Source organism: Chironomus tepperi, unplaced genomic scaffold (genome assembly GCF_022539635.2).
Source record: "Chironomus tepperi strain 1889 unplaced genomic scaffold, CSIRO-AGI_Ctep_v1 contig_376, whole genome shotgun sequence".
Taxonomy (NCBI): Eukaryota; Metazoa; Arthropoda; class Insecta; order Diptera; family Chironomidae; genus Chironomus; species Chironomus tepperi.
In genome coordinates this window covers 4,815,994-4,840,455 of record NW_027226498.1, presented here as the reverse complement: position 1 = coordinate 4,840,455, position 24,462 = coordinate 4,815,994, and the positions used below count along the sequence as shown (strand labels likewise).

General features: G+C 30.8%; 4 protein-coding genes across 13 annotated transcripts; 2 read left to right on the top strand and 2 right to left on the bottom strand.

Annotated features, from left to right (window-relative positions):
• Nucleotides 1-102: 102 nt before the first annotated feature.
• Nucleotides 103-10,193, top strand: LOC139096128 (acyl-CoA Delta(11) desaturase-like). Of its 9 annotated transcripts, none has more exons than XM_070647770.1 (7): nucleotides 103-570; nucleotides 797-2,660; nucleotides 2,730-7,634; nucleotides 8,535-8,784; nucleotides 9,109-9,631; nucleotides 9,702-9,754; nucleotides 9,807-10,193. In XM_070647770.1, exons 3-7 carry the CDS (start codon nucleotides 7,617-7,619, stop codon nucleotides 10,133-10,135), a joined length of 1,173 nt encoding a protein of 390 aa, XP_070503871.1. In that variant the 5' UTR covers nucleotides 103-570; nucleotides 797-2,660; nucleotides 2,730-7,616; the 3' UTR covers nucleotides 10,136-10,193. The 9 variants fall into 9 exon arrangements, with proteins under 9 accessions (XP_070503871.1, XP_070503872.1, XP_070503870.1 ...); XM_070647771.1 differs by having other exon boundaries at nucleotides 103-744; nucleotides 2,489-2,660; XM_070647769.1 differs by having other exon boundaries at nucleotides 103-744.
• LOC139096129 (acyl-CoA Delta12-desaturase-like) lies at nucleotides 9,452-12,800 on the bottom strand. Of its 2 annotated transcripts, XM_070647778.1 has the most exons (3): nucleotides 12,627-12,800; nucleotides 11,639-11,769; nucleotides 9,452-11,586 (listed from the first exon to the last, which is right to left on the bottom strand). In XM_070647778.1, exons 1-3 carry the CDS (start codon nucleotides 12,778-12,780, stop codon nucleotides 10,795-10,797), a joined length of 1,077 nt encoding a protein of 358 aa, XP_070503879.1. In that variant the 5' UTR covers nucleotides 12,781-12,800; the 3' UTR covers nucleotides 9,452-10,794. The 2 variants fall into 2 exon arrangements, with proteins under 2 accessions (XP_070503879.1, XP_070503880.1); XM_070647779.1 differs by lacking the exon at nucleotides 11,639-11,769 and having other exon boundaries at nucleotides 12,627-12,799.
• A 1,525-nt stretch (nucleotides 12,801-14,325) lies between these two features.
• LOC139095786 (transmembrane protease serine 9-like) lies at nucleotides 14,326-17,384 on the top strand. The gene is made up of 8 exons (XM_070647253.1): nucleotides 14,326-14,544; nucleotides 14,612-14,957; nucleotides 15,023-15,199; nucleotides 15,266-15,417; nucleotides 15,643-15,855; nucleotides 16,164-16,664; nucleotides 16,722-16,740; nucleotides 16,873-17,384. The coding sequence occupies exons 1-8, from the start codon at nucleotides 14,365-14,367 to the stop codon at nucleotides 17,028-17,030; spliced, it is 1,746 nt and encodes a 581-aa protein (XP_070503354.1). The 5' UTR covers nucleotides 14,326-14,364; the 3' UTR covers nucleotides 17,031-17,384.
• A 2,416-nt stretch (nucleotides 17,385-19,800) lies between these two features.
• LOC139096083 (sodium-coupled monocarboxylate transporter 2-like) lies at nucleotides 19,801-23,335 on the bottom strand. Its single transcript, XM_070647713.1, has 5 exons — nucleotides 23,112-23,335; nucleotides 22,858-23,042; nucleotides 21,632-21,718; nucleotides 21,308-21,570; nucleotides 19,801-20,945 (listed from the first exon to the last, which is right to left on the bottom strand). Exons 1-5 carry the CDS (start codon nucleotides 23,290-23,292, stop codon nucleotides 19,982-19,984), a joined length of 1,680 nt encoding a protein of 559 aa, XP_070503814.1. The 5' UTR covers nucleotides 23,293-23,335; the 3' UTR covers nucleotides 19,801-19,981.
• Nucleotides 23,336-24,462: the final 1,127 nt, after the last annotated feature.

Below are 24,462 nucleotides of genomic sequence, written 5' to 3'. Positions count from 1 at the left end.
CTACACTTAACGTACTAGTTGATTGTGTTCACAGGTGCAAAAAAGTCTTTTTTTAATTTATAAAAACAATTCAAAACAAAAAAATGATCATTCTGAGGTTATCAAATGAAATGAAGCAGTTGTGAATTATCGTTCTAAGAGTAATGAAACAATGTGTACGTTTCATTTAAGTGGGTGTGTATGTTTCAGTGAAATAATTTCATGATTGTGCTTAACAAAAGCATTGATTGACAACCTTTTACATATTGACGGGAAGCCTTGATCGAATCTACATAGAGAATACGATTAAGGCATATCCAAACTTTTTTGGTGGTATGCTAGTGTGTCGGGACACACAGGTTGCCAACCACTGAACTATAGTGTCGTGTCGATTCATAATAATAAGTTTAGAGGATTATTTTTAGAATTTGTCCTTGAAAATTAAGACTTTAAGAAAACTTTTCGACTATAAATATAATTCATTACCATAAAATCAAACGCTTAATTAACGTTTTCTCCAAATTCTTAATATTATTGAATATTATTTGGCATGTAACATATTTTCCAAAAGTCTTATCAGCACTCAACAAAGTATGTTTTTATTGATTTTGATATTTCTAAGCCGATCCACACACGTTTTTCATGACATTCAAATGGAGGTCACATGGCAACCAAATGACAATTCTGTTGACAATTGACATGAAAATCGTCACATGAACGCATATGACAGTCACTTAGCTTCCATGAATAATTTGTGTCGATCGGGTAAGCACCAATTTCCGTTGAGAATAAAATAAAATTTATTATAATTTTACAGCACTTTTAAATGAAAATGTTTCCATAACAAACATTATAGTTTCTCATTGAAAGCCTTCAGGCAACCCAATGTTGCTGGTTTTTCTTCTTCATTTTCAATTTGCAACTGAGAAAATTTAATTTGGCATTTTTTTAATTGAAGGTGGGCTTTTCTGTTGAAAATTTTATTCAATATATATGATTTATGTGTGCATTTAAATGTGAATTTGATAAATATAGAACGAATATGATTCTATTTCTATAAATATTTGTAGAAAGCAAATTTTCCCAACTAGTTCTTTATATGAATGTAGTATCAAGGTGAGGGAATTTCTGCTTTTTAAGGAGACTTACTAATGATACGATAGTGAGTTGAATTGTCTCGGTGGCAAAATGTTTTAGAACTTCGATACCTATTTATTCAACATCAACCCAGTATATATACAGTTTATATTTGAATACAGTCATTGATTCGAAATTCGACTGGAGAAACTTTAAACTTATCCTTTTTCGAATCATTAGAACGCAGCTCACAACCTTTTTTGTAGACTGCCGGCAGTAGTGTCGTCAAATGAATTTTTCAGATCGCACCTTAAACTATATATCTAGTAAGTATAGAAGTCTGACACTCTCCCACTATTTAGACAAATATTAGTCTTGAATTATAGTCTTAGCTCTGGATCTCAATGTTTGATCATTTAAACCAACCTTGTTTTTTAGTAGAAAACTCAGTCACGCTGCTCAATTCCACATCCTCAATTTTTTAATCGGTTGGCTCCTTCCTAAATCTCTTTAGACACAGCTTGTATGCGTCTGTCGCCTGTTACTTTAATCGGATATGAAATAATCGACGATTAGCCTTCTCATCATCGTCATCGTCTACAATTGCCTCTCTCGTTCGCTTGTTAAATAATTTGAGCAAAAAATTTTCAATATTAACGAAATTTCCTCCCAATATTCATGGCTTGTTGAAAAGAAGTGAAAAAAAAATTTAATTTTCAATCAACGCTATTCATTCACAACATCCGACTTAATATCCTGTTGAAGACATGTTGAATGTCTGACGATGATGATGACAACGAAAATGTCGCTTAAACTGCTTTGCTTCTTTGACACCATCGAAATGATTTTTTTTTTCATCCTTTTCTTGTCTTTATTTTAGGTAGTTGGATTTTTTTTATTTAAATTTTTAAGCGGATTTTTCAAGATTGACATGCTTTGTTTTTGCTACGTTAGTTAACAAGTTTGTGACGAGACAGGTTAGATTTTGAAATGAAATAATGGACGGAAATACAAAAAAAGAGTAAGAATAAAATTTGACTCAATACAATGAATTTTTTAATTTTTGAAAGCAAAGGCGTATTCAGAGTGGGTCAAACTATCCTCGTTTCCACCTTTTTGGATAAAAATTTCCAACTTGTTAGGGTTTTCCGTGAAAATCCGGGAGATTGGAAGTACAAATCCAATTCTTACTTTTGTGACCCGTAATATGGAAACTGAGCTATCAAGGCACTTTAGCTTCTTGCCGCTGATTGACATGATTTTCATGCATAAGATAAAAACATAGTAATTTTGTACATACTTGATTTTTTCGCATTCACATTACTTCCTAAAAAGCTTTTAGCTACGGCGGTTACCTTTGTTATTATTAGTCAAAATTTTTGCTTCTACTTGCGTATGATGAGGGTGAATGTTTATGTACATAATTTCGCAGGTGCTGTTTTCACTTCTACATATATTTAAATATTATCACCCGTATTTTAAAGGAACCACGTTTCTTAGTAAATATACATAAATGCTTATGGAAGCGAGAAGATAAACGTAAGGCAGAAAGAGCATGAAAACAAGAAGAATTATCGACACAAATCTGTTTGTGCGAGTTAGCGGTAAGATTTTCATTTCTTGTATAATCTAAATAATGTCATCTCATTTTTTTTTACTTCTTCATACGACAGCATACAATATTCACTTCTATGGCTTGAAATTTCCTTCCATTTACGCAACACCCGGAAATTGTTTTCAGAAAATCACGTTCATCTAACTCTCACGTAGTTTTACGCAATCATTGAATTTTCGGATATGGATGGGTTTTCATATGATGTTAATAGATGATGTCGCTTAAAATGTTTACCGCAAGACTGGTAACCGAATACAAAATTTTATAGTAATCCGCAAAAATGATAATTCATTTCGGATTATGAACATAGTTTGTGACTTTTATTTGATTTGCATGGTTCAAAATTTATGATAATAATACACAAAAAATTATGAATATTTAGCAAATTTTCGGGAAAAAAGACGCTAATAGTTGATACACTTTGATCGACTGACTTAATGAGATTCAATATCTCAGCAACCAGACATCGTAAAAAGCTCGAATTTGAACAAATAATTCCGTCTTATTGAGCTCTTGGCCTATCTCTTTGTCTGGCAAATTAAAACCATCTTTTTATGCATTATTGCACAAGGATGCACTTAAGTCCTTTTAAATTGTATTTAATTTTGTCACGACGATTAAAACATCAAAATCGTTAAAAGTTTTGTTCAAAATTATTACTTATTTTCTAAGAAAAAATTCAATCTAAATATTTTTTAACAGCGGATGCTATCGTAATCAAATATCTCAAACAAAAATTTGTTTTCGTGAAGAAAGAGGATCTGAAATAAAACAAGAAAATGAATTAAAATTTATCACTGTTCATTCAGTCATTAATCCATTTACTAAGTATTTTTCTTTAATTTTGTAATTATAATAATAAAAGTCTATTAAAGTGCCATTAAAACTCATCCGAGCATTACTAAAAAGGAGAGATTAAAAGTAAATCCATTTTTAAATTAAAAACCATTTCATTTTAATATCCTATCCGTTTGTTATCTGTCCCTTGCCTTTTTTTCTTGTTATTAGCTCGATACATTCGCAATAAAAATCATAAGAAATCTTCATCAATGTTCCACTACTTTTTCTTCTTATTTCCTCTTTCACCCCTTAAAAAAACGGTCGTATATACAATGACAAAATTTATGTTCATTTCTCTCAAAGGATTACAAAAAAATTGTGGCATTTCTTAAGAATGAAAGATGAACGAACCCCTTTTTGTGCCCTTTCAATTTTACCAAATTTTATTGGCAATTATCTATGTGTTTAATCCTTAGGGTGATTTTTAAAGAAATTTAAGCAGAATCGACACATTTTAAAATATTACCACCACTGCGACAAATCGGCTGTATACTTAGAACCAAGTGACAGTTAATTTGCAGATTTGATTGCTTTTATCGAGTGGCTGCCTTTTGGATCTAACTATACATTTGCCTGGTTGAAATAGAGCATGCATTCAAATGCAATACATACCATTTAATGAAGCAGTAAAACCACACTGATTCTCACTTTTCTGGTTTTTAAATAAATTCTTTACAAGGAATTCAAAAAATATATTTTTGTATCATTTTATATTAAGGACTATTTAGTAAAAACTTTTGAAGTGTAAAAATCGAGAAATTTTTGGGATAAAGTTTCGAACTTTTCGGTTGACCTACGCTTTTCGTTTTTGTTGATTTAAGAAATTAATCTTATTAGGAAAACTACTCCCTGGAGTATTCAAAAGTGTGCTTGTGTATGTGATTTTTCCTTCATATTCAACCCCTTTTTCGATTTTTCTTCTTATTTTTCCCAAATTGTCGTGCTTGATTGCTGCTGTGTGAAACAGAAAATTTAAGTTTTTCTTCTTCTTCTTTGGATTTTCTGTCTGAAGAAATCTTGTAAATTCGATTTTATAGAAGATTATGTTCTGTGTATTTTTATTAAAAAATGAAAACGGTATATTAGAACTTAACTGTAAATTACTCAAAAATACAACAATTTATACATATTTTAATATTTATTATCGGAACCAAGAGATGTAGCCATCGATCAATCAAGTTGAAATGTTCTCTTTTTTTATGCGGAAGAGACTCTGGTTGAGTTTAAAGCATAAAATGTACAACCAAAGTATCTCATTTTTTAAAAATCAGTGCCAAAAATGCATTGCAAATCTTTTTACAAATCTAGCACAAATTACGCAGCACATTGTTATTTGAAATTCCAAAATATATATATTTTGAACGAGGAAATTGGGAAAGCGTATGGAAAAAAGGGATCATTTGCTTTTATTATTGTTATTAGCATCATTACCATTTACTGTTGCTTATAGAAATGCGTAACAACTTCAGTCATCCTTAATAAAAAAAGGGGCGTTTTGAAAAATAAATATAAAGAAGAGAAAGAATCAAAATAAATCTCAAAGTGTTTCCTATACTTGACATATTTTAAAAGCTTGAGGTCTATGAAATAAAATTTTTCCCATAAATTGCAGCATAAACTTTTCCATATTTTTTTTTTCGAAAAAAAAGACGGATTTTCTTTACAACCCTTAAGAAGAATTTCTTCGAACGGAACCTTTGATCTCTTCTCTTAAATTTTTATTATGCAAATTCGTATATAGACATTTATAAAGTGCTTGTTGGAAATGGCCCGCATGATTAATGAAGTCATTTATGGAACTTTTTTTTCTCTTCTTCACATCCACATTTTTTTATGTGAATAACTCATATGAAAATTGTGTCGTTAGGTTGTTGTAACAGAGAAGAGAGAGGAAAAAAAATATTCAAATCACATTTTGCCACTTTACGAATTCAACGTTTAGCTTTTTTGAAGACACTTTATGTGTGCGATTCGTTCATGCTTGTGGCAAAAAGCACATTTACAAATACATGCATAAAAAAATTTATGATAAATGCGAATAAAATAATTTTTTGCAGATTTAAGTTTTTTCGACGCATTTTTGGACTTTCCATAATAGCACTAGAGAGCCGTTTACATATTACGTTATGCAATCCAGAACGTATTACGTTACGGAAGCCAAAGTCTGACTTTAAAGCTAACCAAATGTCAAGTGCAAAGATATATTAAAAGTCTATTCAACCGGCCTGGTGGCGGAATTTTGATCGATTGCTTTCTGACTTATAAAATGATAGGTGGAAAATATTTTATAAAAATGCTTGAATTTTGTTTGTGGAGACTTGAATTGACTTTTCCATATAAAATATATTAACTTAATTTGGATCAAAAACAGAATTGTTTTCTTTTTTAATAATGTCCGTCAGAACATGCAAAGAAAACAAAATAATATATTCCAAACATTTTTCTAGAAAAATTTATAAAGCATCAGACATTGACATTAAGACAAATTATCGATACCCATCTTCATAATTCAGATGTATGTCAATAAAAAGTCCTACTAAAGGAAAGAGCATGATGCTTGAAAGAAAGACTGAACATAAAAGTGTAATTTATATGATGAATGAATATCACAGCTAAACAGAAGGTTGAAAGGTTAGCCAAAAAAATTGTATGACACAGGAGATCGTAAAAATGCAATTTGCTTTTATTCTTCTTCTCACTTCCTTAACACATACACATCAACCTATATTTTTAAGAGACTTAGATATGCAAAAAAATGTACAGAATAAATAGCATTAGTACTAAAAAGTGAGACATGACAACGAAAATGTTTCATTTTTTTGTGAATATTGTGTCTTTTATGATATACGCGCTCGTCGAACATACGAAAAAATCTCATCATCATCAACAATAGTAGCATCATATCTTGTTGTTTTATGTTCGAGAAGGATTTTTTCTGCTTTTTGCTGTTTGCCAACGTTAGCACATGAGAATGTGTAATATTTTAGCATGAAAATAGCAAGCAACAGCAAAAAGTTGATGTTTTTGAGGTTTCGTCATTAAAAAAATTCGTTTTGAATTTTTGGTTTTTATCAAGTTTTTACAAATCAAATTCGTCAGATCTGATCCGTGGAATTCAATTGTTTTGTTGCTGGGTATGAACTGTATACTTTAGTACTAAAAAGCATTCTCTAAATAACTCTTCAGAAGTGCGCTTTAACATACTAAATACAATTTAACACTTACAAGACTATAATTCTCCATTAAAACGAGTCTTATGTGCTCATTTTCTCATGTACCCATAAAAACAGATTTTGTGCGAAAAATTAAAACCAAAAATTCTTTTTCCCATTCCAAAAAATACAATTTCTCCTTGATTTTATTGCTTTTATCTACAGCAATATTTGGTTTTGTATTTTTCATATTTAACATTCAGAGATGCTCAGCATGAATGGGTGTAGAATATTATGTAACTCGAGGGTTTGCTGATGAATAAAATTAATGAAATGAAGATTGTAATTAAAATGAAAAGATTATTATTTTGAGGATTGAGTGATTTTTTATACATATTTTCAGCTTGAAAGAGTAAAGTGAAGAGAAAATATAAAAGTTTGAAGGATTTTTTTGATGTAGCTTTTGACTGTTTCTATGGTTGTTAATAAAGTACGGGTGGATTCTGAAGAAGATTTTGTAGTTTTAAGTTGGTTTGTTTAATTTTAATAGAATTTTGCTGTTTAATTAGAAGTTGGTAAAAGAAATAAAATGTCAGTAATAAGATTTTGGTTATTCCTTGAAATTTATTTTGTGATTTATATTTTTCTGTTTTAATTTAATGTAACTTATGTATTTATAAAATGATGTTAACTTGATGGAGTTGAAACTAAAGTTAGATTTAAGCTTTTCAAAATTCAATCATAGTTGCTCAACCATCCCTATTTAACTTCCATTAACGCTTTTCAATCATTTTGATGATATTTCATGCGTAAGACACTTATCCCAAGCTTATACGCCCTGAAGATATGAACTAGCTATATCATGAGAAGAATGGTATTGAAAATTGACTGAAGGAAGCCAACGATAGAACCAGCTTTATAAGATATGTAAGAGAGGTCATGGATCGAAATTGATGTATACGACCAGCAAAGTAAGTAACTAAGAGATGATTCTCATTTATATTTTAAATTGACCTTAAATAAACTTTCATCATTTATTTCATAATTTCAGTAATTTAAATAAGGTTCATTAAAAATTCATATATTTGTTTGTTTATTTGTTTGCTAAATTAATTCATATTAAAATGTCATTTGACACTGTACAGCAATAACAATTTGCAAAAACATTTTACATCGTATATGTGTCACGTGAAGCTTATCATTTACATGCATTTCTGAAAATCCTGTAAAAGGTTATTAATTAAGGTTATTGATTCCACTTTATCACATGTATCGTTCTATGATATTGTTAATGAAAACTCGTATCATGTGTGTATCAAGAGCGCAGCCTTGTCAGGCGAAATTGAAATTCAATTGCATGAATTGCAAAAATTTAGGGGGTTTTTGTGATTTTTCTTACGTATTTTGAGGAAGTTGAAGAATTTTTTCCAAAAGGTGATCGGGATTAGGGGTTAGATCCTCAATTTCCTTTCTCCCTGAATACGCTTCTGATTAATATTCCAAAGAATGTAAAGTGACACTAAAATTTTAGAAACTGGAACATGTTAATCATTCCATTTTTCCCTGAGTATTTTCAATATTAATTTCGAGCTAGAATTAAGTAGTCTAGGCCCAGGATTTTTGATCAATTCTAAGCCATGTGTTTACCAGGCAGGTGATTTCAGTTCAAAAATAAACGTGCAAATGGGGGTTCTTATTTATAAAAATAAATAATTAAATTGATTAACTTTTAATCCAAATGATTGAACTACCAAAATTACAAATTGTACAAAAACAAAACAGAATCGATTAACTTTAACGATTAAGTCAAAAGAATATTTAACTCACTCAATTCAATTAATAAATGTTCATTTTTATTTGTGGAATCAAAGAGAAAACAACAAATGGCATTTCGAGAATCATCAAACGAAAGTGTTGTGTATGAAAATGGTATTTTATATGAGAATGAAGCAGAAGCAGAGGATTGTGAATTAAAAAAACAACCGAGAAAAATTGCGGCGGAGAGAACATTTGAATACAAGTGGTTTAATATGTTCATGATAAGTTTTCTGCATGTTCAAGCAGTTTATGGTGCATATTTAGCAATAACAGGACATGCGAAGTGGCAAACATTATTTTTCGGTACTTGAAATAATTAAAATTCATATGTAAAAGAAGAAACGAATTAATTAAACTGTTTATGGAAGACTCTTAATTAGGTTGAAAAAGTTAGTGATAAAGCGCATTTTTGGATTGATTCCTGGAAAGCACGTCGCGTAGAAATGGCAAAAATCCCATCTAACTCTGGTATGGGGCTAGAGTAACCCGAATTTTGTTTTTTCTACGTCATGTACCTTAAGTGCAGAAATCAGTTTTCTCAACCAGCAACCAGACAAGCAGCATATTGCAATTAGTTCACAATCACAAACTAAATTACTAAATAATAATTATTTCTCTTTTTAACAGCTTATGTACTATACATAGCCAGTGGTTTGGGTATAACAGCAGGCGCTCACCGTCTATGGACTCATCGTACATTTGAAGCAAAATGGCCACTTAAATTAATGTTGGTTATTTTCAATACAATTGCATTTCAAAATTCACTATTTCATTGGTGTCGTGACCATCGTATTCATCATAAATTCAGCGACACAGATGCAGATCCACATAATGCAACGAGAGGTTTCTTTTTCTCACATTGTGGATGGTTAATGATAAAGAAGCATCCTCATGTTATTGCTGCTGGAAAGAGAGTTGACTTATCTGACTTGGAAAATGACAGTTTTGTAATGTTTCAGAAAAACCATGGTTTATGGATGTTTGTATTATTCTGCTTTATTCTCCCTACTTATATTCCATACTATTTTTGGAATGAAAGTTTATGGAATTCTTGGCTCATACCGACCTGTCTGCGATATGCTGCTGTTCTGAATATCACATGGTGTGTCAACAGTCTTGCACACATTTGGGGACACAAACCTTATGACAAGTAAGTGGCTTAATAACCGCATTGGCTATTTATTCAAATAATAAATTCATTTAATTAAAATTCAAATTAGGTCAATATTAGCATCACAAAATGTTTTTGTGTCTATAATAGCACTCGGAGAAGGTTGGTTGATATAATTTATGATTTTAACAAATTTTAATATTTAATATCTTAGGTTGGCATAATTATCATCATGTTTTCCCATGGGACTATAAAGTAATGAATTTATATAAAGGGTGTCATAAATCAGTCATAATAATGTCTTTAATTTCACAGACGGCAGAACTTGGCAATTATCGATTAAATTTAACAACAATGTTTATTGATTTTATGGCGAAAATAGGATGGGCGTATGATTTAAAGACTGTTAATAAAGAAATTGTTGACAAGCGGAAAAAGAGAACGGGTGATAGCACCCAAACGAATATCTGGGGATGGGCAGATCCCGATCAAAGCAAAAGTGATAAGAATATGGCCAAAATAATTTTTAAGAACTATAATTAAGATTTTTACACTAAGTTTACAGTTTTTTAAGTTAATATAGTTTTGAACAAAATTTTAACTGATGATTATGAATCAGTGGTGATCAACCTTTGTGCCGGGGCACATTAGTGTGTCCACAAAATGTTTTAAAAATTTTATCCGCCGTATGCCGTGTGCGGTTTCAGATGAAGCTTAGAATCAAGGTTTGTCGCGAAAAATAAAAGGTTTTCCACCTCTGAGTAAGATCGTTTCAATAATAAAAGAATAAGTAATAATAATTCTCTTGACAATAATTTCTCAACAAAATATAAATAAATGCTCAACAAAATGAATGAACAATCCACATCAACGAAAATGCTAAACAGTCCATTCATGGATGAAAGGTAAATAATAGGAATTTAACCTTGATTTTTTGAGCAAAAACCAGTTTGTTTGAATCAGTGTTGTCCAAACTTTTTTGTGCTGAGACACACGACTAATCAACGACCAAAATCGCATATGACTTTCGGAAGCGCACTGGTGTGCCGCATCACACAGTTTGAACAATTACACTTTTCATTTTAAAGTCAAATCTTTATGATGGAATGATTATATCCATAATATTTGAAAGTTTACTTTAGTTCATTCCTGCTATAATAATCATATACATATAAATAAAGTCACAATATTTCCAAAACTCACTATATTCTATATTTCTTAATAACTGTTGTAATACTTTGAATTTTCACAATCTTTTCCAAATTTTCCACATTTTCTAAATCTCGTTTTTCATCAGGATGCATGTCAGGATCCCCATAACCCCATAAAGTGTTGTCTGTTGAATTTGATTTAGACAAAATGTGACTTCCATCTCCAGTTCTTGCAACCCTTCTAGCAATCATATGTGGTGGTGCAAATTTTCTATCGTATATCAATCCTATAGCTGCCAATGCATTAATATAAAAATTCGTTAATGACGCTAAATGTGAAAGCTCAAAGAGTTCATTGCTGCGATAATCGAATGGAAATGCATGATGAAAGTTGTGGTATCCTTCACCAAGTGTGATTATGTTGTATAGTACATTGTCAATTGCTGAGAATGATTTGTCGTATGGCCTTCTTCCGTTCATATGGAGAAAGCTATTTCCAACAAATTGCTGAAAAATATTTAGTCCATACCTAAACATGTTCATTCCAAATCCAATTAAAATTGATTCATTCCAAAAATAATATGGAATTATTACGGGAAATCCGATTGTTATAGTCATGTAAAGGTATGCATAGTTTCTAAATTGAAAAACTAGATCACTGTCAGCCATCAAATCATACATGTAAATTCTGTTCATCTCTGTTTTACATTCAGGTGTTCGTCTTATTAAAAGCCATCCAATAAACGAAAAGAAAAATCCACGATTAATATTTGTGGGATCTTTGTCAGTATCCGAAAATTTATGGTGAGTCCGATGGATTCTACACCAGCTATGCATTGATTTCTGAAAATTAAATTTTTAAGAGACTTAAAAAAGCTGAATAAAAAATTCTCACTAATCCTGATATTTGTTGACAGAATATCATGAATATTTTCAATCCACGACTGGTTTTATAAGAACGATGGCAAAAGTAACGGTGTGCTCCAGGTCCGATTCCAATGCCTCCAAGCAAAAATACGATTAAAGCTAAAAGGGTACCAAAGGATTTTAATTATTTTTGTATTCATTTTCAAGGGTTGATTTCTAAGACGTAATATTTATTCTACCAACTTAATGGTCCTATTTCATTCAAATATTGAAGCAATGGCAATTAACATCATTACTGATGACAATTGTTTGCAAACAAAACTTCTTATCAAATATTAGACAGGGCATTCAACTTAATTCTAGATTCTTCATAATATGAATTTACTACTATTTTCTATGGCATTACTATTTTCTAGGGCATCTAGGGCATTTTTGAATTAATCGATTGGCCTGGTTGCTTAAAACTATCTCTAAGTGCTTTGATCATTGGACAAAAATGCGTTCAAATTAAGAGCACAGAAAGACTTTCAACATTTTTTTTTCATATTGTTTATTTCCGAGTGTCCAAAAAGCATTAAAACTGATAACGAATTAGGTTAAAAAAGTTCAACAAATGTTTTTGTGATTTTTATATTTGAAATGTGTCAACAACGATGATCACAAAAACGTGATGACTAGATGCAAATTATAATAGTAAATAAGATAAGTAAGAAAAATGTTTAATGCGGCACGTGTTAATTTGTTAAATCTTGAGGATACACTCCGTGACAATTTCTTATTTAATAATCCCATCACATTTTTGCGTTTAAAAGCACGTTTATAGAAGTTTAAAAATAGTTTCTGACAGACTAATAATAAAAAGTTCATGTCACATCTTATAAAAACTGTCACAACAAAGTAAGCTTATCCACTAAATCCCGAGCGACACAAACTCTGTCACGAAACTTCAAATTCTCCACTAAACTTCATTTAAATTTAGTCACCTAAATTTGTCAAATTCCAATCTTAACACTCACTCCATATATAAGTAGCTCTGCTGACATTTTCAAAAAACATACAATAAAATCCTATGAGTATTCCCGAAACAATGAAAGAAGCTAGCAGCACCATAGGCCAAACTATTTTGATTTCATATTTTCTTCCTGTTACATCTTTTATTTCTTTCTCCATTTTTTTATTCCTTCTTAGTTCAACGAATGAAACAAGACTGAAAAAATTATTTTTGAAATATTAATTTTGTGAGAAATTCCTAAAAATGTGCAAAATATACTCTCAAAACTTTCATTCATCTCAAAAATTACTCAATGATTGTTTACATACATATTGAAATCTGACCTTGAATTATTCGTGAATCATTAAGAAATGGCAAGTACCTGACGATAGTTGAATATTCAAATATCACGGCCTGTTTCACTAAAGTGGATTATCCTCGATTTTGGATTATCCACTTCAGTTTTTTGGAAATAATTTTAACATTTTGAGAGTTTTCAAAGATATACTATGTGATACTTGCAGAGTACAATTAAACCTATATTTTCGTATATTTGGAATTTTGAGTTCTCAATTATTGACAAATTTATAGCAATGATTGCGGCAAATCTAGTAGATTTGACTGAAAAATTGAATAATTATTGCATCTCAACGAACAACAAAATTCAAAATAAATAGAATTGTCACGGGTGGGTCACATTATTGTAAACAAAAATCAAAAAGATTGCAACTCTTAAAATGTTAGAGATATTTATAAAAAACTGAAGTGGATAATCCAAATTTGAGGATAATCCACTTTAGTGAAACAGGTCGTTAATGTTTTGCAAACATTGGTGGTAAGCCTTGACACTGAGCTACCTAGATTATTCTTGAAACCAGTGCGTGACACAAAGGTTAACCATCACTGCTTTAAGGGGAGACGGAATTAAAATTTTGTTATGCTTGTTACTCCTACAACACATTTTTTCATAAATATTCGTGTTACGTAATAAATAAACGGCCTCTAACGACAGCAATTTATCTCTAGTAAGAAATAAATCTTGGACAGACCTAAGCAAATATTTGCTACCAAAATTTGTGTTTAAGAATAAACAAGACATATGAATGTCAATAAGAAGTTATGTTAATTTTATTCAGTATAAAGCAAATAATTACTAATGTAATGGATATGAAAGATAATTAGAATGAAATTGTATTGCTGATGATATTAATTTTATAATTATTTGGCACAAAATATGAAATATAAATAAGCAGCAGTGGCGTAGTAGTTAGAATGTAGGCCAATCGATCTACCGGCACGGGTTCAATCTCAGGGAAAGTCTAGTTCAATTTGAGTGCTTTTTACGCTGCATTTCATTTCGATTTGTGTGATCCGTGACCCTTAATGTTTGTTAAGTAAATTGTATTGATATACTAAAATGGATTGGTACCCAATGCAATAGGTCATGCAATATGCAGAGTAGGAAATCTATTGTCTTTAAAAGACAACAAATTAAACAAAAATTATTTTCTCCATTAATTGATATATTTTTGGATAATAACTGAGAATAAATTTTACAAAAGAAGCTATGATGTTCGAAAAATTTGTTTCATTTTCAATAAAAATTATCAAAAACTGTACCCTCAAGTGGCTCAATTTATCAACTTTTTTTCATATCAATTTTTCCAGATAAAAAATTATTGATTAAAACTTTTATTCATTCATAAAATGAGTTTTAAAAAGTTAAAATCCTTCATAGTAGTTCAAGCTTTTCTAAAGGAAAGATGAAGTTATTTATTTTAGCAGTTCTTGTTGCTCTAGCATCAGCAAATGATTTTGTTGACTGGTCCCACGTTAGACCTATGGAACAACTCCTTAACGAGTATGTAAAAGAAAATGCAGCACCAAGAGAAAGGAGAATTGTAAATGGTCAACCAGCCGCACCTCATCAATTCCCCTATCAGGTATAATAAACTTAGTAAAAGTATAAAATGAATTGTCATCAATTAGATTTTAATGCTCACTAACTAGGTTGCACTTTTAATGAGCTCTGCATCAGTAACTAGCTTATGCGGTGGATCAGTTATTAGTCACTTTTCAGTTCTTACTGCTGCTCATTGTACAGTTGCTGGAGTCCAAAGTTTCCTAATTATTGCTGGAGCTCACAATCGTAACATCTTTGAACCAAATCAACAACGTCGTACCGTACTTCCAAGTGATTTTATACAACATCCAAACTATGGTCCACTTCGTTTAATAAATGATATTGCCGTACTTAGATTCACTCAAGCATACACCTTCAATCAATTCGTTCAACCTGTTGTTTTGGCTAGTGATGATAGCAATAGACATGTTGGTGCAAGTGTACATGTTTCAGGTAATTTTCTAAGATTCTAAGTAGTGGTTAATCAAGATTTAATTCAAGTCTCTTCCCAATCTTAGGTTTCGGACGTGTAAGTGATAGCAATCAACTCACATCAGAGATTGTTTTATTCACAGTCAAGACAGTTATTTCAAATGCAGTTTGCGCTCAATCATTCCCACTTTTAGTTGTTGATTCAACCATTTGTGCCACTGGTACACCAGGCATTAATAATTCAGTCTGTAATGGAGATTCAGGTTTGTATATTGACGATTTATATGTAAAATTTAGATAGTTTATATTATGATTTATTTCAATTTTAGGTGGCCCACTTACCATTCGTGATGGAGGTAACAACTCTGTTCAAGTTGGTGTTGTTTCATTTGGAAGCCCTAATGGATGCGAACTTGGTTTCCCTGACGGATACGCTCGTGTTTCAACATTCCATCCATGGATTCTTTCAGTTGCTCGCTTTTAAAATGTTCTATTAGAATTTTTGATTCATCATGTGATTATTGCTATTATCCATTGGTTTTACATTGATGATCTATGTATTTTAAGCAAGTCTATTTTTGTCAAAAAGTTTATTTGGCATCTGTATTTTAGGCAATAAAACTGATAACATTTTCTTTATCAAGCAATTGAGATATGAATTTACTTTTAATTGGATTGACTGCTCAGAAATTCTTATAAAACGTAGAGTATTTCAGACTGTCAAGTAATAAAAATGAGGTTAGCAATTTTAGCTGTTTTGATTTGCTTTTCATCGTCTGTTTCTAAAAATAACGCATCATTTTTGGATATTTCTGATGGGGCTTATCAAGATTTAATCCAGGTTTTTCCAAAGGAAGCATCAAGAGAAAGAAAAATTTTGAATGGAATTCCAGCAACACCTCATCAATTTCCTTATCAGGTGATTATATTGATTGTTGGAATTTCACACTTAAAATGGAAATAATTTTGAGCTTGATATTAAAGACGTGTAAAGATCAATAAACACTAAGAATGTTTTATCTTATCACTCACTTCCTAAAATCATAAAACGATCTAATCGTTTAGTTTACACTACTCCAAAACTTTATTCTGCTGCAAGAATAATCGGTGGCAGCCATCATATAGCCATCAGGGCACCTTAATGTCACGTCATCAACGTGGTGACATTTCGGCGCGCTGGTGACTGCATTATGCTGCTCGGGTATCTAAATACTATTTAACTCATAGGTAGCTATCCTCGCGCACACTCCATCGTTTACACACTTATGTGGTGGATCTATTATATCACATCATGCAGTTCTTACGGCTGCACATTGCTTATATGAAGGAACATCATCGTTTATAGTAATTGCAGGTGCCAATAACCGCAATCAGTTAGAATCTAATCAACAACGTCGAAACATTGATTTAAATAACTTCATATCACATCCTGATTTCAATTCAAATCGCTTGCTAAATGATGTTGCTATAATAAAATTTGCCGAAGCATTTACTTTTAATCAGTATGTTCAACCCATTGAATTAGCAGCGAATGATGAAGAAAGATTTGAAGGTTCATCTGCTGTTGTATCTGGTTTCGGTATTTATGATAGAAATTTTCGTGAGTCTGATATCGTAATGTATGCTGAGAAAACTGTCATATCAAATTTCGTGTGCCTCAGGACATTTCCAATGAATGTTATAAGTTCAACTATTTGTGCTGTGTCTAAAGATGGAGCTGATACTTCTGTATGTAACATTATTATAATTCTGTTGAAATGCATTATTTAAATGTTTTTTTTTCAGGTTTGTATTGGAGATTCTGGTTAGTAAAAATGACTGAAAACTTTCACTTAAGCTTCCAATCAGAGTTGACAAGGGACTAGCCGGCCAACTCTGCTTTCAAATTAAAAAAAAAGCATAATTATGACTTAAATTTCCCTGTATATATTTTTAGGAAGCCCATTAACAATCAGACAAAATGAAACACCAGTTTTGATAGGAGTTGTTTCTTTTCCAATACATTCTGAAGCTGGATGTGGCACCACTATTCCAAATGGTTTTGCAAGAGTTTCGTCGTTTAATGCATGGATACGAGAAACAGCAAATTTTTAAGTCAACTTCCGTTGCCAAATGTTCCTGAGATCAGATTTTTTATCGATTAATCGATTTGTGCTACTCGGGGTTAAAATTTTGAATTTCTAAAGATGAAATTTGTTTACAAAAAATATAAAGCCTTTCCGGAAAGCACACGGCGTAAAAGTGACCGAAAATTGGATCCCAGTCCGACTTGACACTTACGTCGGAACAGATTTTATCGAATCTGGTTTAATGGAAAATCACTTTGTTATGGAGCCATATTCGCCGATTTTTGGCCATTTATATTCCGTGTGCCTTTCAAACATAAAGCATTAAGTAGATTAAAATAAGAATAAAGACAAAAATTCTGTCTAAGTAACTATAAAAGAATCTTATTGACTCTATAATTATGTGTTAACAATAGATCCTTATGTCACATTCCCTTTTGAAGTGAAAAATGATGACGAGTAACCTTTTATGCTTCCTTTGTTCTGATATTTTCTCATTTCTTCTTTACGCTTTCTTTTTATGGTGGCATGCAGAGATGGATTGGTATTTTCATCACATAAATGTTATGTGAAGTGCCATTTGAAGATTTTTGAGCAGGAGATATAACCTAAAATTTTAAAATATCTCTCTGTGTCCAATCATCACCTCATATAAATTCATATCTACATCAACATATTGTGAAAAATGAATAACTAAATCTTTCTAATCGTATCATTTGAAAAATATCTCTCGTTTCATCCAAATGGATGAAATAAAGGAATTGAAAAAGAAAATAAAAGGGATGAACAAATGAAGAAAAGGTGAAAACCTTTTTTTGTGCTGCTTTTCATTTCATTTCAAATGATCAAAAAAAATTTTATTTTTATATCAGAAATGATGACGATGACGATGAAGATTATTATGAAGACGCACATATGTGCCTGATTCAAACACGTATAAAGTATTAGATGTTGCGTATGAGCAAGCAAATTGGGAAAGGATCAAATAGAATTCCATTCATGCATTTATTGAGTATATGAGAACACATAATCCGCAATATCTGAAGGTATTTGTGATTCTATGCTGCTCAATAAACCTGAAAAAATTTCTTTTATGCTTGCTTGAACTTTTCAAATAAGAATAGAATTGGTTTAAGCTAAAGAATTTTTATTTCAGGTGCAATATGAAAAAGTTTGAAAACATTTTTGTAATTTACGCGTAAGTTTTTTGTCAAGTTTAAATGTTTTTGACGGAATTTCTGAAAACATTTAATAATCCGGCCCAAGAAAGTCTTGACATTATCTTGCGGCCTTATTTGGTCGAATCTGACTTGAGGCCAGAGTTACGCTGACCTGAGACCGGATTTTCAAACATTTCTACACCGTGTGCCTTCCAGGCAATTTATTGACAAGAGAGTAAAAATGAATAAACGTACATAACTTCTCAGAAGTTAATAATCAAACAACACTAAATGTTTAATATTACTCAACATTATTATCACAAATAAAGTCAATAAGCAGTCAATTCACGCACATTTTTCCCGCAAACATAAATTTTAATTTTCAATAACGAAATTTTTTAATTTGCGATGGATTTTGTGAGAAATCCTAAAACCAATCTAAATTTTTGTGATCTATACGAAAAACGATCCCAATTTGTACGGAAAATTGTTCATCTAAATTGTTCATGTTTTGTCTGCTGTTATAGGCTATTTGTAAGACATTGTCCAATATCTAAAGAAAAACACTTTAAATTTCAAAAATGATGAAAAAAAAATTTACGGTCACCTATTAACAAATTTTCGTTCAATTTAATCATTGTTAACCAAACAGCACCCTTTTTAATATATTAAGTAACATTTTGATAAGCATCTAATTACTACTCATTAAACAAAATTCATTTACATAGAATCTTTAAGATTCCTCAATTTCCCATAAATATTTAGCCCAAAAATATTTTCTATACAAAGCTATTTATCCCAACCTCGACAAATAAAATCTCAGCCTCAATATGCCGCAATATAAACAATTTTAATGCCTTGTGGCTTCTTTTCATTGTCCTTCTCTCTTCATCTTCCCAAATTCATTCATTCAATTTTGAGGATTTAAAATTTTCATGCCATGTTTTATGTTCTGATTTTTGTTGTTGTTGTAAAAACTTATCTAGATAAAAGATTATAAATGTGAGAAAGATTTTCCAGATTTTTCTTGGGGTGGAAACGATTTTTGAAATATAAAAAATATTTGAAGTGCTTAAACCTAGGATTGTATCAAATATAATATAATTATTAGTTAAAACTGCAAGCTTACTAACTTATTATCCTGGCTAACTTTTTAAATAATCAATAATCCGATTTTCCATAAACCGGGTCTCTTCTTCGAGAACTTCTGCCAATTCGGAATATTATACGAGTAATCCTAGTCTCCCTAGTTACGTTAGTCTCGGTATTATTTTGCCGTCTATAAAATCTGGTACTGTTACTCTCTGTCAGTGGTGGGTGACCTGTGTGCTGCGGTACAATAGTGTGTCACCCAATTTTTTTTTTTTTGAAATGCCATGAATCACAAGCCGTGTTTTAGTTTAGGCTTACCACCAAGATGCGCCGTAATATGTTAAGTATTTAAAATGTTCATTAACGTTTACTGGTAAACTAAAATTATCCCAAATTTTTCATGGTAAATTAAACTTTTGCAATCTTTTTATTCCTTAGCTTTAAAAATGTTTTCCCCACATTTCTATTTTCATTAATTTTAATTTCTTTTGCATCTTACAAATGCTTATAAAAAAAAAGTTTCAAAAATCCTCAATGATAAATTATATTATACATATTAAACAGAATTAAATATATTTTGTGGATGTAAAAGTTTCTCTTTTTGTGTTCGGTTCTTTGTGGTTAAAACTAATTATTAAGTTAGATCTTATAAAATTTTATTGACAGATTATGGAACAAGAATTCGAGATTAAAAGAAGAAGAATGTTCAATTTTTCATCATCTTCGTTTAATGTTCTTCATCGTTTAGCATCAAATTTGAGTCTGAACTAGCATTTTCGATTATTTGATGATGCGATATGAAGTTTCTCATAAATGGTGCAAAATTCTTAGAATTAATGTGAATTGAATTTTCAAAACCAAATATGAAACTCAATATAAATGCATTAATACATGTTAAGAGAACGGATGATGGTAGAAAGTAATACGTTGAGATGTAATTGAATTGTAACTTATCTTTCTCAATTAATTTCATATGAATTTCCGTTGAATTTGACACGAGTTTCCTTTCCAAAAAATCAATTTCTGACATCATCACATAATAAATCATCATAAAAAGAGCAATAACAGAACCATAAAATGTTGCACGTCTTCCTATCCATGGGATCATTATACCGATAATAAGAATTCCAAGCGTACTTCCGATGAACGTGAAAGGTATGCTTATAGTCAACTCAAGCAATGAAGATGTTGAATTTTCCAATAAGGGAATGAGAAGAATTGATAAAATGCTCACAATAATTGCTGTCAACCTCATTATTGTGACATCCATTGTCTTAGTATCAATGAGGAAAATTTTTCTTACATTTTCATTAACAATTCCTCTTATCATCCTTAATTCACACGACACGTAATTGAATGTTGAGATGAAAATTATTGATATAAAAATTCCTGTCACAGCTGGTGCTTGATTGAAATTTTTCATCAATAATTGTGTCAGTAATTCATTATTCATGATGATGTTGGAATTTTGGAATGCTGCATAAGTAAGCATGCCAAAGAATGTGCATAGAATTGTGATGATTGAAGTTCCAATCAAGTAAATTATCATACTTTTCTTCAACTCTCCTTTTTCTTTAAGTTCGATCCATTTCTTGATTGACTTTTTATTAGTGTTCATAGCTGTAAACCAGAAGAAGCCACCAGTCATGAGACTCCATATTGTTTCTCGTATTCGTGGATTGAAGTTGAAGCTATTTGAGTGAGTAAGATAAAAAAAAACGGTTAATGCAGTCAATTAATGATGTATTTTAAAAGTGTAAGTATTCCAAAATGTCTCACTTAGAACAGTAGTGGGCTACCTGTGTGCTATATGACGAGCGTGGTTTTGGTCAAGGCTTACCACCAAGGTGAGCCGTGAAAAATAAAAGGTTGCTCACCACTGTTCAAAGCCGTTAGTTTGTAAAAATGGTCGAAAATCAGTCCTCAGACTGATACGACGTTAATCCTGACAAAAACCGATAAAGCCCGGCCTCAGATCAGATCGTGTTTTCTGGGTTATCTAAGATTCATTAATATCTAACCAAATATAAATATTCCAATATTCTAAACCTACTCAGGCATTTTAATGTTTCCATTTAACCAGTTTATCTTCCAAATAGTCGAAAAGCCACCAAAGTTAATTACTCCTTTGATTAAAATCAATCCTATAAAACCGCATGTCATTAAAATTGAGATTATATTTGTCCATGTGTGGGTTTTGATTCTCTTATTGCATATAATGAAGATTATAATGTAAGTTGTGAGGAGAATTGAAGCAAGAATGAAGAAATTTACATTCATTACGACGGACAACATAAGTGTCAGAGTGTAAATTGACTGGAAATAGAAGAAATGAATATTTATAAATAAAAGTAAAATTAATTATTTTCATACTTACAAGGGATATAAGAAAGATATGGTAGATAATTGAAGTCATTGAGGCGAAAATTCTTATTTTCGTATCATCAAAGCGCTGTTCAAAATACTGAAGAATAAAAATGAAAATTTCATGAGTAATTAATGAGCGAATATTAAAAAGAACCAATTATTTTTCATCGAAAATAGATTGAGCTTAAAAATTAATTAGGCATATTAAGATTATCAATAATGAAGTATCTGAGCGACTCATTATTTTGATATTTAATTTTGATTTCTTGAAGCTTAATTTAAAAAATTTTCATTCCAACCGAGTGACTGCAGTGCATTTTTGTTCCAGTGGTCAGAAATTTAATAATAAATATAGAAAATATTGTTTATAACAGTTAGCTAAAATCTAAATTTCCGAGTAAAGTTCTCTTTTGTAGCCAAATTCAGGTATGTTTACAAATGAAAGAAGAATCATTAATTATTGAGTTTAGGAATGATTACAAGATTTAAACCTATGTGATACGCTAATAACTCAGTAAAGCGCTAAAAATTTCCTTATTAAATGTAGGAATTTTTGACGCTTAAAAACATCGATCTCTAGATTTAAATGGTATTTATACCAGCTAAGATACCAATTAACTCTATTTAAATTTTCATAAATATAAAAACCACGCATTTTCAAGATATTAAGTATTGTCATGGCGATTATTATCCTAAATCAGTCATTTAGTTTCAACTGCCAAGTTAGCAGCATTAATTAATGTCTCAGAGAATTTTTGTTTAAATTTTAGAAAACTCAAAATCATAAAAAAAACTCAAGCAACAATTTCAAAAGTATTTAAATCAGCAACAAAATTAGATGAAAATGTTTCCAATATTTCTTGCAAATTTGTTTTTAAAATTACTTTGAAACAAAAACTGACCCTAATGTTGTTAAACTTTGATAAGAAAGCATCCAGCAGAAACAAACTTCATTTATTGCTTGTTTCTTATCTTAGCTGTTGCAATTTTTTACGCTACTTTGATAAATAAAATTAAATGCGATTTTAGAGTTGGTAAATAAAATATGTTTAAAGTCTTCGTGTTATTGATCGAGAGACTTATGCGCATTTTAATACTGTACAGCGATTAGTACATGATTAGCAAAAATTAAAAAATTTCTGGTTACTGAGATCTCACGCATTACCCAGCCAACCAATCATAGTAAACTTATAAGCATCTTGTTTGCCAGAAATGAGCTAAAAATACTTAACTAACCTCACTCAACGTCGAAACTTCACTCTCATGAAAAACGGGTATTAAAACGAAATTCATAAAAATTGTCATAAAAGTTGATCCAACAAAGAAGAAAATGAGAAATTGGATTCCATTCTCATAAGCATCGTTGCATATTCCCAATAAAATCATCCAGGATGAATATTTTATGATGTTTGATAGTGCAACTACAAAAAAAATGTTTAATCTTCTTATTTGCTAGCGGGATGTATCAAAAAAATGTAAACAGAACCCACCTGAGAAGAAATTTTCATCGTTCTTCTTTACATTCCATTCACTGTTGCTCCCAGACTGATTTTTATTGACATTACTGTTTATTCGTGTGTTGAAGTAGATCGTAAGAATAAAGTAAATTGCAACTATAACCACAAAAGCTGTATAATCCATAAATCCTAGAGTATATTCAAAGTTTATCATCTCGCTTTTATGATGAATTTTTTTGCTGCGCACAACATATACATTAAATATCCAGTATAAAACTAAACTGTATAAAATTATGGATATGACGAAATATAAGTAGAGATTTTGAGAGTAATAAGAATATAAACTTTAGACCCTTGGGTTGGTTTTGTGATGAATTTTTATCAACAGAACGAGGGCGTATTCAAGGGTTGGGGGGTGAATGGTTAGTTATGGGGTCAAATTTTCACAAACCCCTTAATGGAAAATACTTCAATTTGCAAGGGTTCTTCATGGAAAAATTATCAACCCCAACACCACATCCCTTCCTTCTTCTGGTCTCAAATTTCTAATAAAATTAATTTAATTCTTAAAAACTGTTTAAAATCTTTTTAATAAATTTAAAGAAATTCTGACCTTGAAAAATATTTTCATCTCACAAATTCAAATCACATTTTACTTAAGGGTTTATCTTATTGTCTTTCTCGTACTAGACGTCTGTCACATCACATTATGATAAGATAATATGATTTTTGTAAACAAATGTGAATGAAAAAAAGAAGTACAATATTTTAAAGTCATATAAAAGCACGTGTACGTGACTCATAAAAATTCTTGAAGAAAGAGAAAAAAAAAGGTTTAATTATATCTGAATGCTCAGTGATTTAAGAAATTTATTTGTTGAATGTTGGATTATAAGACTGATTTTGATGAGACAAGTTAGTGTACAGCGCAATTTTGGATTTTTTTCTTCTTAAAAATACAATACTAATTTCAAATCCTGTGTAAATTATGAAACATTTGCAACTAACAAGTTTTTATATAGAGAATGAAAGTCTCAGCATGATACCCTAACAGGCAATGAGCATGATCAGATACGATATTTGTGATGATGAAACGGAGTTGTGATCATGATGAATTTTTCATCATCACTCCATACATTATTTGATGACGGTACGGTACCGACGCGATCGCGCTTTTGTGATTATGATCACTGATCATGATCATTATTGCGTCTGATTGCGATCATAACTTGTATGCAAGTGCAAACTTGCATGCAATTTTTTCACTTTCATACTCACTGATCGTAATCAGACGCAATCATGAACATGATCAGTGATTGCGATCACTGAGCGTGATCAGTGATCATGATCACTTCGGGTTAGTGATCATGAAAAAACAAAAAAA

What these genes read in the sequence shown, in the direction of transcription:
- LOC139096128 (XM_070647770.1), top strand. An exon ending in GTGGCAAACATTATTTTTCG is followed by an intron (nt 8,785 to 9,108) that starts GTACTTGAAATA and finishes TCTTTTTAACAG; the next exon opens with CTTATGTACTATACATAGCC. An exon ending in TATAATAGCACTCGGAGAAG is followed by an intron (nt 9,755 to 9,806) that starts GTTGGTTGATAT and finishes TTAATATCTTAG; the next exon opens with GTTGGCATAATTATCATCAT.
- LOC139095786 (XM_070647253.1), top strand. Translation starts at nt 14,365, where the DNA reads ATGAAGTTATTTATTTTAGCAGTTCTTGTTGCTCTAGCATCAGCAAAT. An exon ending in TGCAAGTGTACATGTTTCAG is followed by an intron (nt 14,958 to 15,022) that starts GTAATTTTCTAA and finishes TCCCAATCTTAG; the next exon opens with GTTTCGGACGTGTAAGTGAT. An exon ending in AGTCTGTAATGGAGATTCAG is followed by an intron (nt 15,200 to 15,265) that starts GTTTGTATATTG and finishes TTTCAATTTTAG; the next exon opens with GTGGCCCACTTACCATTCGT.
- LOC139096083 (XM_070647713.1), bottom strand. Translation starts at nt 23,292, where the DNA reads ATGATAAACTTTGAATATACTCTAGGATTTATGGATTATACAGCTTTT. An exon ending in AAGTTTCGACGTTGAGTGAG is followed by an intron (nt 21,719 to 22,857) that starts GTTAGTTAAGTA and finishes TTTATTCTTCAG; the next exon opens with TATTTTGAACAGCGCTTTGA. An exon ending in GGAAACATTAAAATGCCTGA is followed by an intron (nt 20,946 to 21,307) that starts GTAGGTTTAGAA and finishes TCACTCAAATAG; the next exon opens with CTTCAACTTCAATCCACGAA.
- LOC139096129 (XM_070647778.1), bottom strand. Translation starts at nt 12,780, where the DNA reads ATGGAGAAAGAAATAAAAGATGTAACAGGAAGAAAATATGAAATCAAA. An exon ending in CAGAGCTACTTATATATGGA is followed by an intron (nt 11,770 to 12,626) that starts GTGAGTGTTAAG and finishes GTACCCTTTTAG; the next exon opens with CTTTAATCGTATTTTTGCTT. An exon ending in GTCAACAAATATCAGGATTA is followed by an intron (nt 11,587 to 11,638) that starts GTGAGAATTTTT and finishes TTTAATTTTCAG; the next exon opens with AAATCAATGCATAGCTGGTG.